Source organism: Hyla sarda, chromosome 3 (genome assembly GCF_029499605.1).
Source record: "Hyla sarda isolate aHylSar1 chromosome 3, aHylSar1.hap1, whole genome shotgun sequence".
Classification (NCBI taxonomy): domain Eukaryota; kingdom Metazoa; phylum Chordata; class Amphibia; order Anura; family Hylidae; genus Hyla; species Hyla sarda.
The window spans coordinates 12446537-12460035 of record NC_079191.1 but is presented as its reverse complement, the minus strand read 5'-3'; the positions used below and the strand labels follow the sequence as shown (position 1 = coordinate 12460035).

The 13499-nt window shown below is 45.2% G+C and overlaps 1 protein-coding gene across 3 annotated transcripts in view; it reads left to right on the top strand.

The window, feature by feature from the left end:
- SCARA5 (scavenger receptor class A member 5) overlaps window positions 1-13499 on the top strand; it is a 337867-nt gene that overhangs the window by 201228 nt on the left and 123140 nt on the right. For all 3 annotated transcript variants that reach the window (XM_056563754.1, XM_056563755.1, XM_056563756.1), the window contains one exon: window positions 681-779. In XM_056563754.1, the coding sequence (XP_056419729.1) occupies window positions 681-779 (99 nt within the window). The remainder of the gene's footprint in view (window positions 1-680; window positions 780-13499) is intronic.

The following is a 13499-nucleotide window of genomic DNA, read 5'->3' as shown; positions in this document are numbered from 1 at the left end:
TATTTGAGAACACCTCCCCCCAGTCTATGTCCTGTAGTGCAGATCTCAGCCCAGGGAAATTTGCCTTTTTAAAGTTATATGTTTTTGCCTTCCCCGCCTGTCTTTGTTTTCTACATTTTAAGTCAAAAGTAACTATATTGTGGTCGCTATTACCAAGGTTTTCCCGCACAGTTACATTACCAACCAGCTCTGCGTTGTTGGAAATGATCAGATCCAACAAGGCATCACTTCTTGTTGGGTCCTCCACAAACTGGCCCATAAAATTATCCTGCAATAAATTTAGGAATTGTCGCCCCTTTGTAGTTTTAGCCAACCCCGGACCCCAATCTATATCTGGATAGTTAAAATCTCCCATTATTACCACTGTACCTGCCCGGGCGGCCCTCTCTATTTGTTTATGAAGCTGAACTTCTATCTCTTCAGTGATATTAGGGGGTCTGTAGATTACACCAAATACTATTTTTTCAGTATTTCCCTCCTTTTGTAATTCTACCCACAATGATTCCACATCCTCAGAATCATCACACACTATGGCATCGCTCACACTGACTTTCATACCACTTCTTACATACAGACAGACTCCACCACCTTTTCTGTTCATTCTATCCTTGCGAAACAATGTAAACCCCTGCAGGTGGGAGTCTAATCTGTCTAATGAGATCCCTCTCTTTATTTTCCAGGTTTTCCAGGTGAAAGAGGACTTCCTGGTCTTCCTGGTCAGAAAGGAGATCAGGGAGATATTGGAGTTCCTGGTAGTATGGGTCTACGTGGACTTAAAGGTACCTACATTCTGTCCTTTTCTTCTTTGTATTTCTTATGAAACTTTGATATGACAGTAGATGATGTAAAAGTACCTACTACTGACACAGAAAACACATCACAGAGTCGGACTAGTACAAGGTCTCTGAATGACCAAATAATGTCACCTTTGGCAGCCAGAAACTAAAGCTGATCACCGCATCAAAAACCACTGCAAGAAAAGCTAAAAGTTCTTACATCTAAGATCATATAGACAAAAATACCTTAAGAAATACCTTTATGACTCATTAGATAAGGCAGCATGGAACCCTTTCTCACAAAAACTACTGTAACTGAGAACAGCTTCCTGCTGCCTTATCTAATGAGTCATAAATCTAATGAGCAATAATTTCAGCTTCCACCATTACATGACTGGTCTCATCCCAATAAAACAGTGGGATAGGAGCCCAAACTATCCTTATACCCTCCTTAACAGGGTGGCCCCAACCATGAAGATGGTCCCTCCTTACCATAAAGTGCAGGATAAATTAAGGTAGGTAAGGGGAAAGATGTATACCCAACAAGAGGGAATTCTGGAAAGATGTATACCCAACATGAGGGAATTCTGTGAGCATACTTAAAGAGGTTTTCCGGGTATAAAAAAAACTTATCCACAGGATAGGAGATGAGTGTCTGACCGCAAAGGGTCCAATCAGATCTCCAGAACAGGGCCGTTTCTTATGTTTGAGCTCTCCGGCCCCCACCTTCCAAGACTGGTCTTTGCAGTGAGGGCTTGCTCTGCCAATCACTGGCTGAGGCAGGACATTGCTGTGCCTGAGCGGACCATCACTGCTGAGACCAGTGAGTCTTGGAAGGTTTGGCCGTGAGCATTCAGAGGTAAGAGATGGTCCCTGTTCTGGAGATTGCTATGGTCCTGGCAGTCATGAGATGAGACACTTTTCCCTTATCGTGTGGATAGGGGGTACATTCTCAATACCCAGACAACCCCTTTAACATAATGATGGTATCAAGATACTGAAAACATACTCAACAGGTAAAAACAAATCACATTGCTTCCGACGCATTTCTCTTGATATAAGACAGGTTCCTCAGGGAGTCAAGGCAATGATATTTACTCAGACAGCTAAATATAGGTGATGTTAACCTACCTCACCCCCACCCCTGCCTAAAGAAATAGGTTTCTCACCTTAGCAAGTGATGATATATTGTATTATTTTCTTATTGTGAGGGGGGGTTACCTTTCTTCTTAGAGAAAACCCCAAAATGATCTCTGTACTCTGTACACGCCAGAATGTTATGGCATATCCTCGCACTATAATGGGCATACCTCATACCTCTGGTAGTCTGGGAAGACCCACATTTGAGTAGAGGTTTCCAGACCGATTTTGTCCCTACCTGAACCTCCTACATGTTACAGACCAGACGTTTCTTATATTCCCCTGATGAGATCCCATTAGACAGGCCGGGGCTGTCAGTGTCTTAGATCTTTTCAGTGTTTCCGAACCTTCTGCTTCCTCATATTAGGCTCATGTGAAATTCTCTTTGTTAGATCGGTAAGAAAGTGATTTATTGGAGTAAAGTTTATAAGATAATAAAATGTCTGGGGTCTTTGAAATTGTCTGAAGATGACCTGATGGGATTAGTGGCCGGAGAATCTGAGAATGTTCCTGGACAATAGTAAAATGCAAACACAACTAACAGCGATGTTCCTGAGATGACAGAGAACGCACATTGGTTTCCTGGCTCCGACCTTCTGGATTTCTCTCCAGGATCATCTTCTGTAAGTGAGAGCTCACACGCTTTATAAGCTTCGCCTTTCCGTTACATAAGGACTTGTTCCTAAGGCAGAAGGACAGAGATTAAGACTAATGGGGTGGTGGACTTAAGTGATACAGTGCTCCAAGACGTCTGCCAAGATCCTACGGGGCCAAGGAGACGTGACGGCTAAGAGGGAAATATATTCAGCCGTGTCCAAGTGTTTTCTGCATCGGAGGTTGAAATATTGTGGGATATCGTAAGGGAACAACAAAGGAGGTTCATTTCTGACATGTAACTTTTACGTTTCAATCAGAGCTTCTCCATAGTTACCTGGTAATATTTCCACATCTATAAGTAATGGATACAGACACACCTGACTCCACCAGCGGAATAGTGAGCGCAAAATGCAGACATAGGGAGTCTCTTATCTTTACACTGTCCCTAAATATTGATTTATCATATAGGCCTAACTGCCCCAACTAGTAAAAATGCCCCCATTGTGCCCCATGTAGTAATAATGGGCCTCTGTGCCTCCATATAGCAATAATACCCTCTAGAAATATCTATTTGTGCCCCCTGTAGCAATAATGCCCCCTTTGTCCTCCAAAAGTAATAATGCCCCCTTTGCCCAATATACAAATAATGCCCTCCTGTACCCCATGTACAAATAATGCCCGTCTGTACCCCATATACAAATAATGCCCTCCAGTGCCCCATATACAAATAATGCCCTCCTGTACCCAATATACAAATAATGCCAATATGTACCCCATATACAAATAATGCTCGTCTGTACCCCATATACAAATAATGCGCTCCTGTGCCCCATATACAAATAATGCCCTCCTGTACCCAATATACAAATAATGCCCATATGTACCCCATATACAAATAATTCCCTCCAGTGCCCCATATACAAATAATACCCTCCTGTACCCAATATACAAATAATGCCCATATGTACCCCATATACAAATAATTCCCTCCAGTGCCCCATATACAAATAATGCCCTCCTGTGCCCCATATACAAATAATGCCCTCCTGTACCCAATATACAAATAATGCTCGTCTGTACCCCATATACAAATAATGCGCTCCTGTGCCCCATATACAAATAATGCCCTCCAGTACCCAATATACAAATAATGCCCATATGTACCCCATATACAAATAATGCCCTCCTGTGCCCCATATACAAATAATTCCCTCCAGTGCCCCATATACAAATAATGCCCTCCTGTGCCCACATATAATATTAAGCCCCTGTAGTAGTAATGCCCCTGTGTTCCCATGTATTAATAATTGTGGCCATATAAGAAAAAAAAAAAAAGTCTTGCACTCTCTGAACATGTCTTCCTGGATGGATGTAATCTGTCCACATGTTCTCTGCCTGCTGGCAGCAGTACCATTTGTTCTTCCAGCTTCACCTTAAAGGGTACTCCAGGCTAGATTGGCCCTCAAATACGGGGCCACGCTGGGGCCGAGTTCAGCTTCAACTTTAAGCCTTTCCTCCCAGTCCTCTAATAAGTTTGAGACATTCGATTTGGGTAAATGATTTTGTAGTGCCCCCTACTGGAACCATGGGATGTAATGCTGATGCTGACGATGAAGTTGCATAGGTCACTATAGTTGCGCCCATCTTGTGGATTACACCAAGATGTAGGCAGACAGGTGGCACTAAGCAGTCTTTAGGTGAGCAGGGGGCACTGTCATTCTCCCCGGGCTTGGTGGGACCAGTTGGGCCACACTCAATACAAGGATTCACAGTGTCCCAACAACTAAACATTGCACTGCAGCTTTTCCATTGTGATGGAGGTCCAGAGCTGTAGCTCCTTTTGCACTTGAGGCGAGAACAGAAGATTGCGCCCCCCTCCATTTTGGCTCAGGACACTCTTCAGAAATTCGAATTTTTGTTATATGTTGGCTATGTAGATTGCAGTACTTCTATATGCAGCGACTCACAAATGACGTCTTCTCTGATTGGAGTCGTCCTCTTGTTCTCTTCTTCCCCATCTGGCCCAGGACATCATGATGATTACTTCCAGCCAAAACTCTTCAGCACAGAACCTGCAACACAAACACATTAAACTCTGCACTTTTCCAGCATTATTCCCCTCATTTATCCACAAATGCCTCCAGCCTCCCTACAACACACAATGTTTCCAGCCTCACACAAATACCTCCAGCCCCCCACACAAGGCCTCCAGCCCCACATCACACAAACACACAATGACTCCAGCCTTACCCAAATGCCTCCAGCCTCCCACACACACAATGTCTCTAGCCTCACCCACACACAGTGCCTACAATCTCACCCACACAAAATACCTCCAGCATTTCTTTTACAGGTGAAGAGGAGTACATGGGTGTATAGGTGTACAAGAGTGACACAGAGGTGTACATGGGTGACAGAGAGGCGAACATAGGTGACAAGGATGTTGAGAAGTGACAGAGGGGTGTACATGGTTGACTCAGGGGTCTACAGGGGTGACATGAGGGTAATGAGGGGTGACAGAGGGGTGTAGAGGGGTGACAGAGGGGTGTACAGGGTGATAGAGGAGTAATGAGGGGTGTAGAGGGGTAACAAGGGATGTAGAAGGGTGACAGAGGGTTGACAGAAGGGTGGGGGTGCAGTACCTGAAGCCTGTGGTGTCTCAGAGTATTTTGCAGAAAATAAGGCGTTGCTTACAGAACCCAGAGTATACGGAGTATGAGCAGTGGCGATGCTCGGGTTGGTGTCACCTGGTACGGTAGAAAATGGTTTGTCATCTTTAACCACCGGAGTGTCCCAGGACCCCTGCCAGGGCACCCTGATTAAGAATCACTGCCCAGTGTAATGTGTTCCGGACATCTCTGGCCAATGCACCCCCTTGCAACAGTGCGATTGCCTCATACGCAGAGGCCACTACCCCCCTGAACCACTATTCATAGATATTAACCCATTAATCCGATTATCTGATGAAGGTTGTGATGACCAAATCGTCATGAATTGTTTGGTAGATTACAAATAAAAAAGATACAATTTGGCAAGACACCAAGTATCAAATATTGTCTTTTGCATCTGTACAGAGTATGATCCTACTTGGGCGCCTACACCCATCCAGGGAGTGCCGCCATCTTCCATTCTCATCAGCATATTCAATCCAGTCACGTTCTCCAATGTGTTGGCCACCACTATCCTCAGTCCTCACCATGTTTATTAATACTTGTTTTGCCCTCATATTTTGTTCCCATCGTCATCTCCATTGCAGTCATCTTCTATTAGACGCATTTCTTAAAATAACTCTATGTTTACCGAAATAATGGGAAAGGACATGGAGATCATGTGCCAACCTAAAACCACTTGTTGGCCAGGAATGTTAGTTCACTATGACTGGAAGCCTTCACATAAATCTCAGCCAAAGGGAAGAAGCCATGAAGTTTATGACTGTGACGTAAGTGTAGTATAAAGCATGGCCGGTGTTTACTCGTGGGCCTCACATCCAGTCAGTGACATTAATCAGGTTTTCCCTCCGTTGCTTTTCTGGGGCCATTCCTGAGGCTTGGACTTGATATTCTCTAGTGCGATGTTTCCTAGTACTAAAAGTGGAGGAGGAATCTGTAGATTGGAATATAAGGCTATAAATATGTTTAATCCTACTTAGCATCTAAATTCCATTATTGTGGTACAGGATAAGGACACTTGGGGTAGAGGATGATAACACTTGGGGTACAGGATGATAATACTTGGGGTACAGGATGATAACACTTGGGGTACAGGATGATGACACTTGAGGTACAGGATGATAACACTTGGGGTACAGGATAATAACACTTGGGGTACAGGATAAGGACACTTGGGGTACAGGATGATAACACTTGGGGTACAGGATGATAACACTTGGGGTACAGGATAAGGACACTTGGGGTACAGGATGATAACACTTGGGGTACAGGATGATAACACTTGGGGTACAGGATAATAACACTTGGGGTACAGGATAATAACACTTGGGGTACAGGATGATAACACTTGGGGTACAGGATGATGACACTTGGGGTACAGGATAATAACACTTGGTGTACAGGATGATAACACTTGGGGTACAGGATGATAACACTTGGGGTACAGGATGATAACACTTGGGGTACAGGATAATAACACTTGGGGTACAGGATGATAACACTTGGGGTACAGGATGATAACAATTGGGGTAGAGGATGATGACACTTGGGGTACTGGATGATAAAACTTGGGGTGCAGGATAATATCACTTGGGGTACAGGATGATAACACTTGGGGCACAGGATAATAACACTTGGGGTACAGGATAATGACACTTGGGGTACAGGATAATGACACTTGGGGTACAGGATAATAACACTTGGGGTACAGGATAATAACACTTGGGGTACAGGATGATGACACTTGGGGTACAGGATGATGACACTTGGGGTACAGGATAATAACACTTGGGGTACAGGATAATGACACTTGTGGTACAGGATGATAACACTTGGGGTACAGGATAATAACACTTGAGGTACAGGATAATGACACTTGGGGTACAGGATAATAACACTTGGGGTACAGGATGATAACACTTGAGGTACAGGATAATAACACTTGGGGTACAGGATAATGACACTTGGGGTACAGGATGAGAACACTTGGGGTACAGGATAATAACACTTGGGGTACAGGATGATAACACTTGGGGTACAGGATGATGACACTTGGGGTACAGGATGATAACACTTGGGGTACAGGATGATAACACTTGGGGTACAGGATAATAACACTTGGTGTACAGGATGATAACAATTGGGGTACAGGATGATAATTGGGGTACAGGATGATAACATTTGGGGTACAGGATGATAACACTTGGGGTACAGGATAATAACACTTGGTGTACAGGATGATAACAATTGGGGTACAGGATGATGACACTTGGGGTACAGGATGATAACACTTGGGGTACAGGATGATAACACTTGGGGTACAGGATAATGACACTCGGGGTACAGGATGATAACACTCGGGGTACAGGATAATAACACTTGGGGTACAGGATGATAGCACTTGGGGTACAGGATAATAGCACTTGGGGTACAGGATGATAACACTTGGGGTACAGGATGATGACACTTGGGGTACAGGATGATGACACTTGGGGTACAGGATGATAACACCTGGGGTACAGGATAATTACACTTGGGGTACAGGATAATTACACTTGGGGTACAGGATGATAACACTTGGGGTACAGGATGATAACACTTGGGGTACAGGATGATAACACTTGGGGTAAAGGATAATTACACTTGGGGTACAGGATAATAACACTCTGGGTACAGGATGATAACACTTGGGGTACAGGATAATAACACTTGGGGTACAGGATAATAACACTCTGGGTACAGGATGATAACACTTGGGGTACAGGATAATTACACTTGGGGTACAGGATGATGACACTTGGGGTACAGGATAATAACCCTAGGGGTACAGGATAATAACACTCTGGGTACAGGATGATAACACTTGGGGTACAGGATAATAACACTTGGGGTACAGGATAATTACACTTGGGGTACAGGATAATGACACGCTGACATTTTGGGGACTAGGTAGGGACTACACCAAGATGTCTCTTTAGGATTTATATTTCATGTATTATTTGATGCTCTTGAGATTCCTGTAAGAATTCCTTCTCTTACAATGAGCGGCTGCAGACAGAACAGTGGGGCCTCTGTACCCGCTCCTCATCCTCGGCCCTCACATGTTGTTGTAACGTCTAGCTGAGGAACGTCTCCCCCGCCCCATGCCCGATATAACAGCAGGTTTGTGTCTTATCTTTGGTGAGGCTCCCAGTTACTTCTTGGGTTGGGACCATGTTATTTCAGATCTCGCATTCATCTTGGTAATTTCTAAGCCGTTCCCGGTGATCCAAGAGTCTGCAGAGGGAATTAATGTGGCCCCGTATGGAAGAGTCTGGAGCTGGCAGTGCCAAGGACAGAGGAGCACAGCGTGAGGGCTGATACCTGAGAGCAAAGACAAACACCCGGGCAGATGACTGATCCTCCATGGCTCTCGCCCACACCTCTACCTTCAGAACAAAAAGTCATCGTCTCTCCAGACAAACCTCTGGCCAACTTTCTGCTCTCACAATGAGAGGATTATACAGGGATAAACGTGACGGACATCTTATTTATGAACCAATGAATTGTTTCGAGAAGATGTAGACAACGTTTCGTTTTCGCATTTTTCAAGGAAGACTTGGCTGTACAGCGGATATATCTTACATGTAGAATAATACGGCCAGGTGATCACAGGACAAGGGAGCAATGGAGGACGAGCTGAGGAGCCAGGGGATGGAATAAACTCGGCTCTGCTACATCTGTATATGGGGGTCACCAGGCGGTGGAAATCAGAGGAGATACAATACCCACAAAAAGACAATGATGAATGTATTGTCAGACAGTGATAAGAATGGTGGTCAGGGATCGCTTTATTTCCCCAAGGTACCTGTCGTATGTGGACACCAGGTTTCACGAAGAGCATGAAAAGCTTTTTGTAATAGTGGAAATACAGAAATAGTAAATTCCCTTGGGAGCATTTTTGGTAAGTCCTGTTATCGGGCTTGGATTTTTATGACATGAAAGGCAGGCTTGGTAGTGGGGCTTTTCATCCCCTTCCTGTGCCACTCCAGGGTTTCAGTGTAGCCCAGATCAACACAGGTGCTGAAGACAGGTTATCACTGCGCGTTAAAACAAGGAGAGAGTCCGTCTTCGAGTGAGGCTGTGAGAAACCTCTGGTGAGAGGTGGAGTCCTGAGGTGCTGCCTCAAAGGTGACATTTGTCTTGTGTGAGTAAGACATAGTTTTTCCGTTGTCTTCCTTTCGGATCAATCAATGCAGTAGGGATTTAGGTTGAATCAGGGGCCTTACTATAAGGGGTGCAGAGGTAGCAGTTGTACAAGGACCTTGTTGCCCAAGAGCGCCCGAAAGCGCCCCTACCCCATAGGAAAACACCAATATTATAAGTGGCACATGGTGGACATGGGGCCCCATTACAGATTTTTACTGGGGCCCAGAAGCTACAAGTTACATCTCTGGTTGAACTTGTTGGGCTCTTGTCTTTTTTCAACCTGGTAGTAAGCCATCTATTTAGATAGAAGACTTGGTTCCGTTGGAAGGCTCGAACGGAGAGGTAAAAACGGGTTTTCCTAAGGGTGCACACCACTACGGTAGGTTAAAACCGCAAACATCAATAGTAAAATAATAAAACGGCTTTAATGACATATAGATGACGCATTTCGAGAGCGCAGCTCTCTTTATCCAGTCATGACTTGATAAAGAGAGCTGCGCTCTCGAAACGCGTCGTCTTTATGTCATTAAAGCCGTTTAATTATATTACTATTGATGTCCGCGGTTTTAACCTACCATAGCGGTGTGCGCCCTCAGGAAAACCCGTTTTTTACCTCTCCTTTCGAGCCTTCCAACGGGATCAAGTCTTCTCTGCAAACTCGGTTCATCTACAGAACCGGGTCCTGGCTGCCACACAACTAGTCCTGTTTATGCGCAAAAAGGTGTTGAGCTCTGAGCCCAACACGTCCAGGTACAAGGGCATTTTACAAAGTGGAAACTGTTATTGTGTTGCCCTTGGTAACGGCACAAGGATGGCGCCACCACTGTCGTTTTTTTCTTTCCATATCAACCTATTTAGATAGGGAAGAGATTTGTGTAGTTAGCACTGGGCAATTTATTTAGTATTTGCTTATGCCTGAAATTAATGGCTGTATTTGTTTTGTTACTGGAGAAGCCCTGTTTAAACTTTACTTCTGTGTCCCGGTCTCTGACAGCTGTTTTGCCTCTATTTGACTGGTTCTACGGAGCTAATCTCTCACATTATATATAGAGTGTACTGTAAGTTAAAGGGGTACTCCTCCCTCAGACATCTTATCCCCTATCCAAAGGATAAGATGTCTGATTGCGGGGGTCCTGCTTCTGGATGACTGGCGATGCCTGCCAGAGGCTTGTGACATCACGGCCACGCCCCGCTCGTTACATCACGGACATGCCCCCTCATTGCAAGTCTATGGGAGGGGGCGTGATGGCTGTCACACCCCTTTCCATAGACTTACATTGAGGGGACGTGGCCGTGACATCACAAACGTGGCGTGGCCGTGGCGTCACGAGCCTCCGGTGCTGCACCCGATGTTCTAAACGAACGCTGGGTGCAGCAGGGAGATCGCGGGGGTCCACAGCGGCGGGACTCCCACAATCAGACAGGGAATATTGGATAAGATGTCTAGGGGCGGAGTACCCCTTTAAGGGCCTACAGATACTTCTTAGCTGGTGAGTAGTAGAAGCATCGATTATGGCCCCACGTAACAGGGACAGAGGTCAGCTAATCTGCATACTTTTTTTTCCCAGAAAGCATTGCCAAAAAACTAAGTTTCCATTCACCACTGATCTTCAGTCATCCCCCTTCCCCGAAAAATAAAAGAACATTTCCGACAGCTATAGACAGAAAGCTAAAACTAAGTTATGAGCCGTGGGATGAAAAAAACAATTGATCCGGTCATAATGTCTAACATTAACCTTTTTAGTGCCATGATGGTCCTTAGAGGGTTGGAGAGGAATGTGAACATTTAGCGGTGGGTGTGCTGATCAGAGGGATGACGGTAGAGACAAAACCTGCAAATAATTCCCATTGAGTCGTCCTGATAAGGTATCGGGTCAACACATGAAAACCATTGAAGGTTCTAGATACCTCCTCGCTCTGTCCGCAGAATCCAGTCACGTGACGGACACTTGAAACGTTTGCACTGGAACAATCTGGGTACGAAAATGATTTTGAGATTTAAAAAATATCCTCGGGGGAATCCTTAATACTGGAGAACATGGAACAGAATCCCCCGGGGGGATAGAAACATGTAGCTTCATTCCATAACAAGCCGCCATAACTCATCAGAGTGAACGCTTCCTCCCCATGATTAGATCCACATAATATAAACCAGAGGGTCGGATACTCACAGCCGTCACCTCCTATAAAGGGCCCAATGTTCCCATCAGGTTGAGCTACGACTCGATAAAATCCTGTGGTAACGGGGTGTGATGAGGGCAGATGTTGTTACCCTGGGGGCAGATGTCATTAACCCTTGTATTCGTGATGCCAGGGTGTGGTTTATCCTCGATACCACCCGAAGTTATACCGCTGGATGCAGGGCGAGGCACAGGGGGGCAATAATGACTCTGACGCCAAGTTACGGATAACGGTAGTTTTACTGAGGGTAGACAGATGGTAAAGTCTATACAGTTCAGCCAGGGCTGAAGGAGGTGACCAGTGAATCAGAGACCTTAAGGGCTTGTGGGGAATTGTAGTAGGACTGGACAATTTAATGCAGGCCACGCTGACTTGACAGTTGCTGACAGGGACTGACTTGACTGATGACTGACAAAGCTATGACTGTATCTTACTTGCAATTGACTGTGGCTGCAGACTGGACTAGAGGCTCCTATGACTCTGGACTCTCTAGGACTCGACTTGACCTCACCAAAGACTTGTAAGGAAAGAGCGAGAGCTAGCTCCACCCAGGGCTTATATGGGGAGACTAGCAGGGAGCCCATAGGTCACCCCTGGGATCACCTGGTCACTGGTACCTCCTAGGTAACAATCACATGACAAGTCACATGGTGAACAGTCTTAAAGTGACAACGCTTTCTGAACACATTACATGGTATAATACATTAGAAACATCTTTACATGGGGGGGGGGGACACTGTAGGGAGGCTGCCTGACAGGGTAGAAAAGGTACGAGGGAACACCTCCCGTACTGGGCCACCACAATCCAAAGGTCAAAGATACTTTCTGTACATTTCACACCGTATATCCCAGATAGTGAGTTGTGCCCTAACCCAAATGTGGTAATCCCAAGCATCTATAGGGGGGAGAGGAACCCTTTTTTGGTTGTAAAGGCGACTGCATTGGTCGGGCTGGATATAATACACCTGAATTCAAGAGAGGAGGCCCAAGACCTCTCTCCATATCTACAGAACCGTACGGACCTATCGATAAACGCTTAGACATAGGCATTAAAGGGGCTCTCTAATTATGTTAAACTTACCCCCTATCCACAGGGACCACCCATGATCTTCAGAATGGGGCCCTGCTCTTACAACAGGGGGCTCGAGCTGACACACAGAGTTACTGAGCCGCAACACGGAGCTCTCTCTGCCATCGTTCCGGACTTATAGGTTTCTCCGGCACTCCCATAGAAATGAATGGATGACGTAGCGTCTGCAGTTCCAGGGCAAGTGGAAAGTTGGAGCCCCACGTTCTGGAGATTTCTGGGGTCCCAATGGTTGGACCCCAAACCTTTTCTGCAACCAGACACTTACATACTTTTGGATAGGGAATACGTTTTGTTTTTTGGCTGTGTTTGTGATTTTTGGTGGGGGAAGACTAGCGATCACATGACCCACTTACAGTTAGATGCCTGTATGCAGCTGTGCTAGAATAAAACAGATGGCGCTCCATGCCTTGACAAAGGGCCTCCCGAAATGCGTCGGTGTTGTACATTTTAACCTCTCCTTCCCTTCTTGTATGCATCTTTTTAACATGGATTTAATAAAGCCTCAGGTTTTTTAACTATTTTTCAAGTACGGACTGCAGTCCTGGCTTCCTGGTAAAAAAAAAAGGATCTCTTTCATTCCCATCACCGTGCTTACGGCAGCTACGCCCTTGCACCTGGCCGACTTGAACACTGGAGTTACAACGTGGAGGGGTGAGCGGAACCATTCTTCTTTTTGATTTAGCTGTATGACCAGTGATGGTGAGTGTGCATGATATGACAAAAATACAAACAAACCCTGAGTGCTTCTTTAAAGTGGTACTCCGGAGGACAAAAAATTTTTAATTTCACTGGTGCCAGAAAGTTATACAGATTTGTAAATTACTTCTATATAAAAATCTTAAACCTTCCAGTACTTAC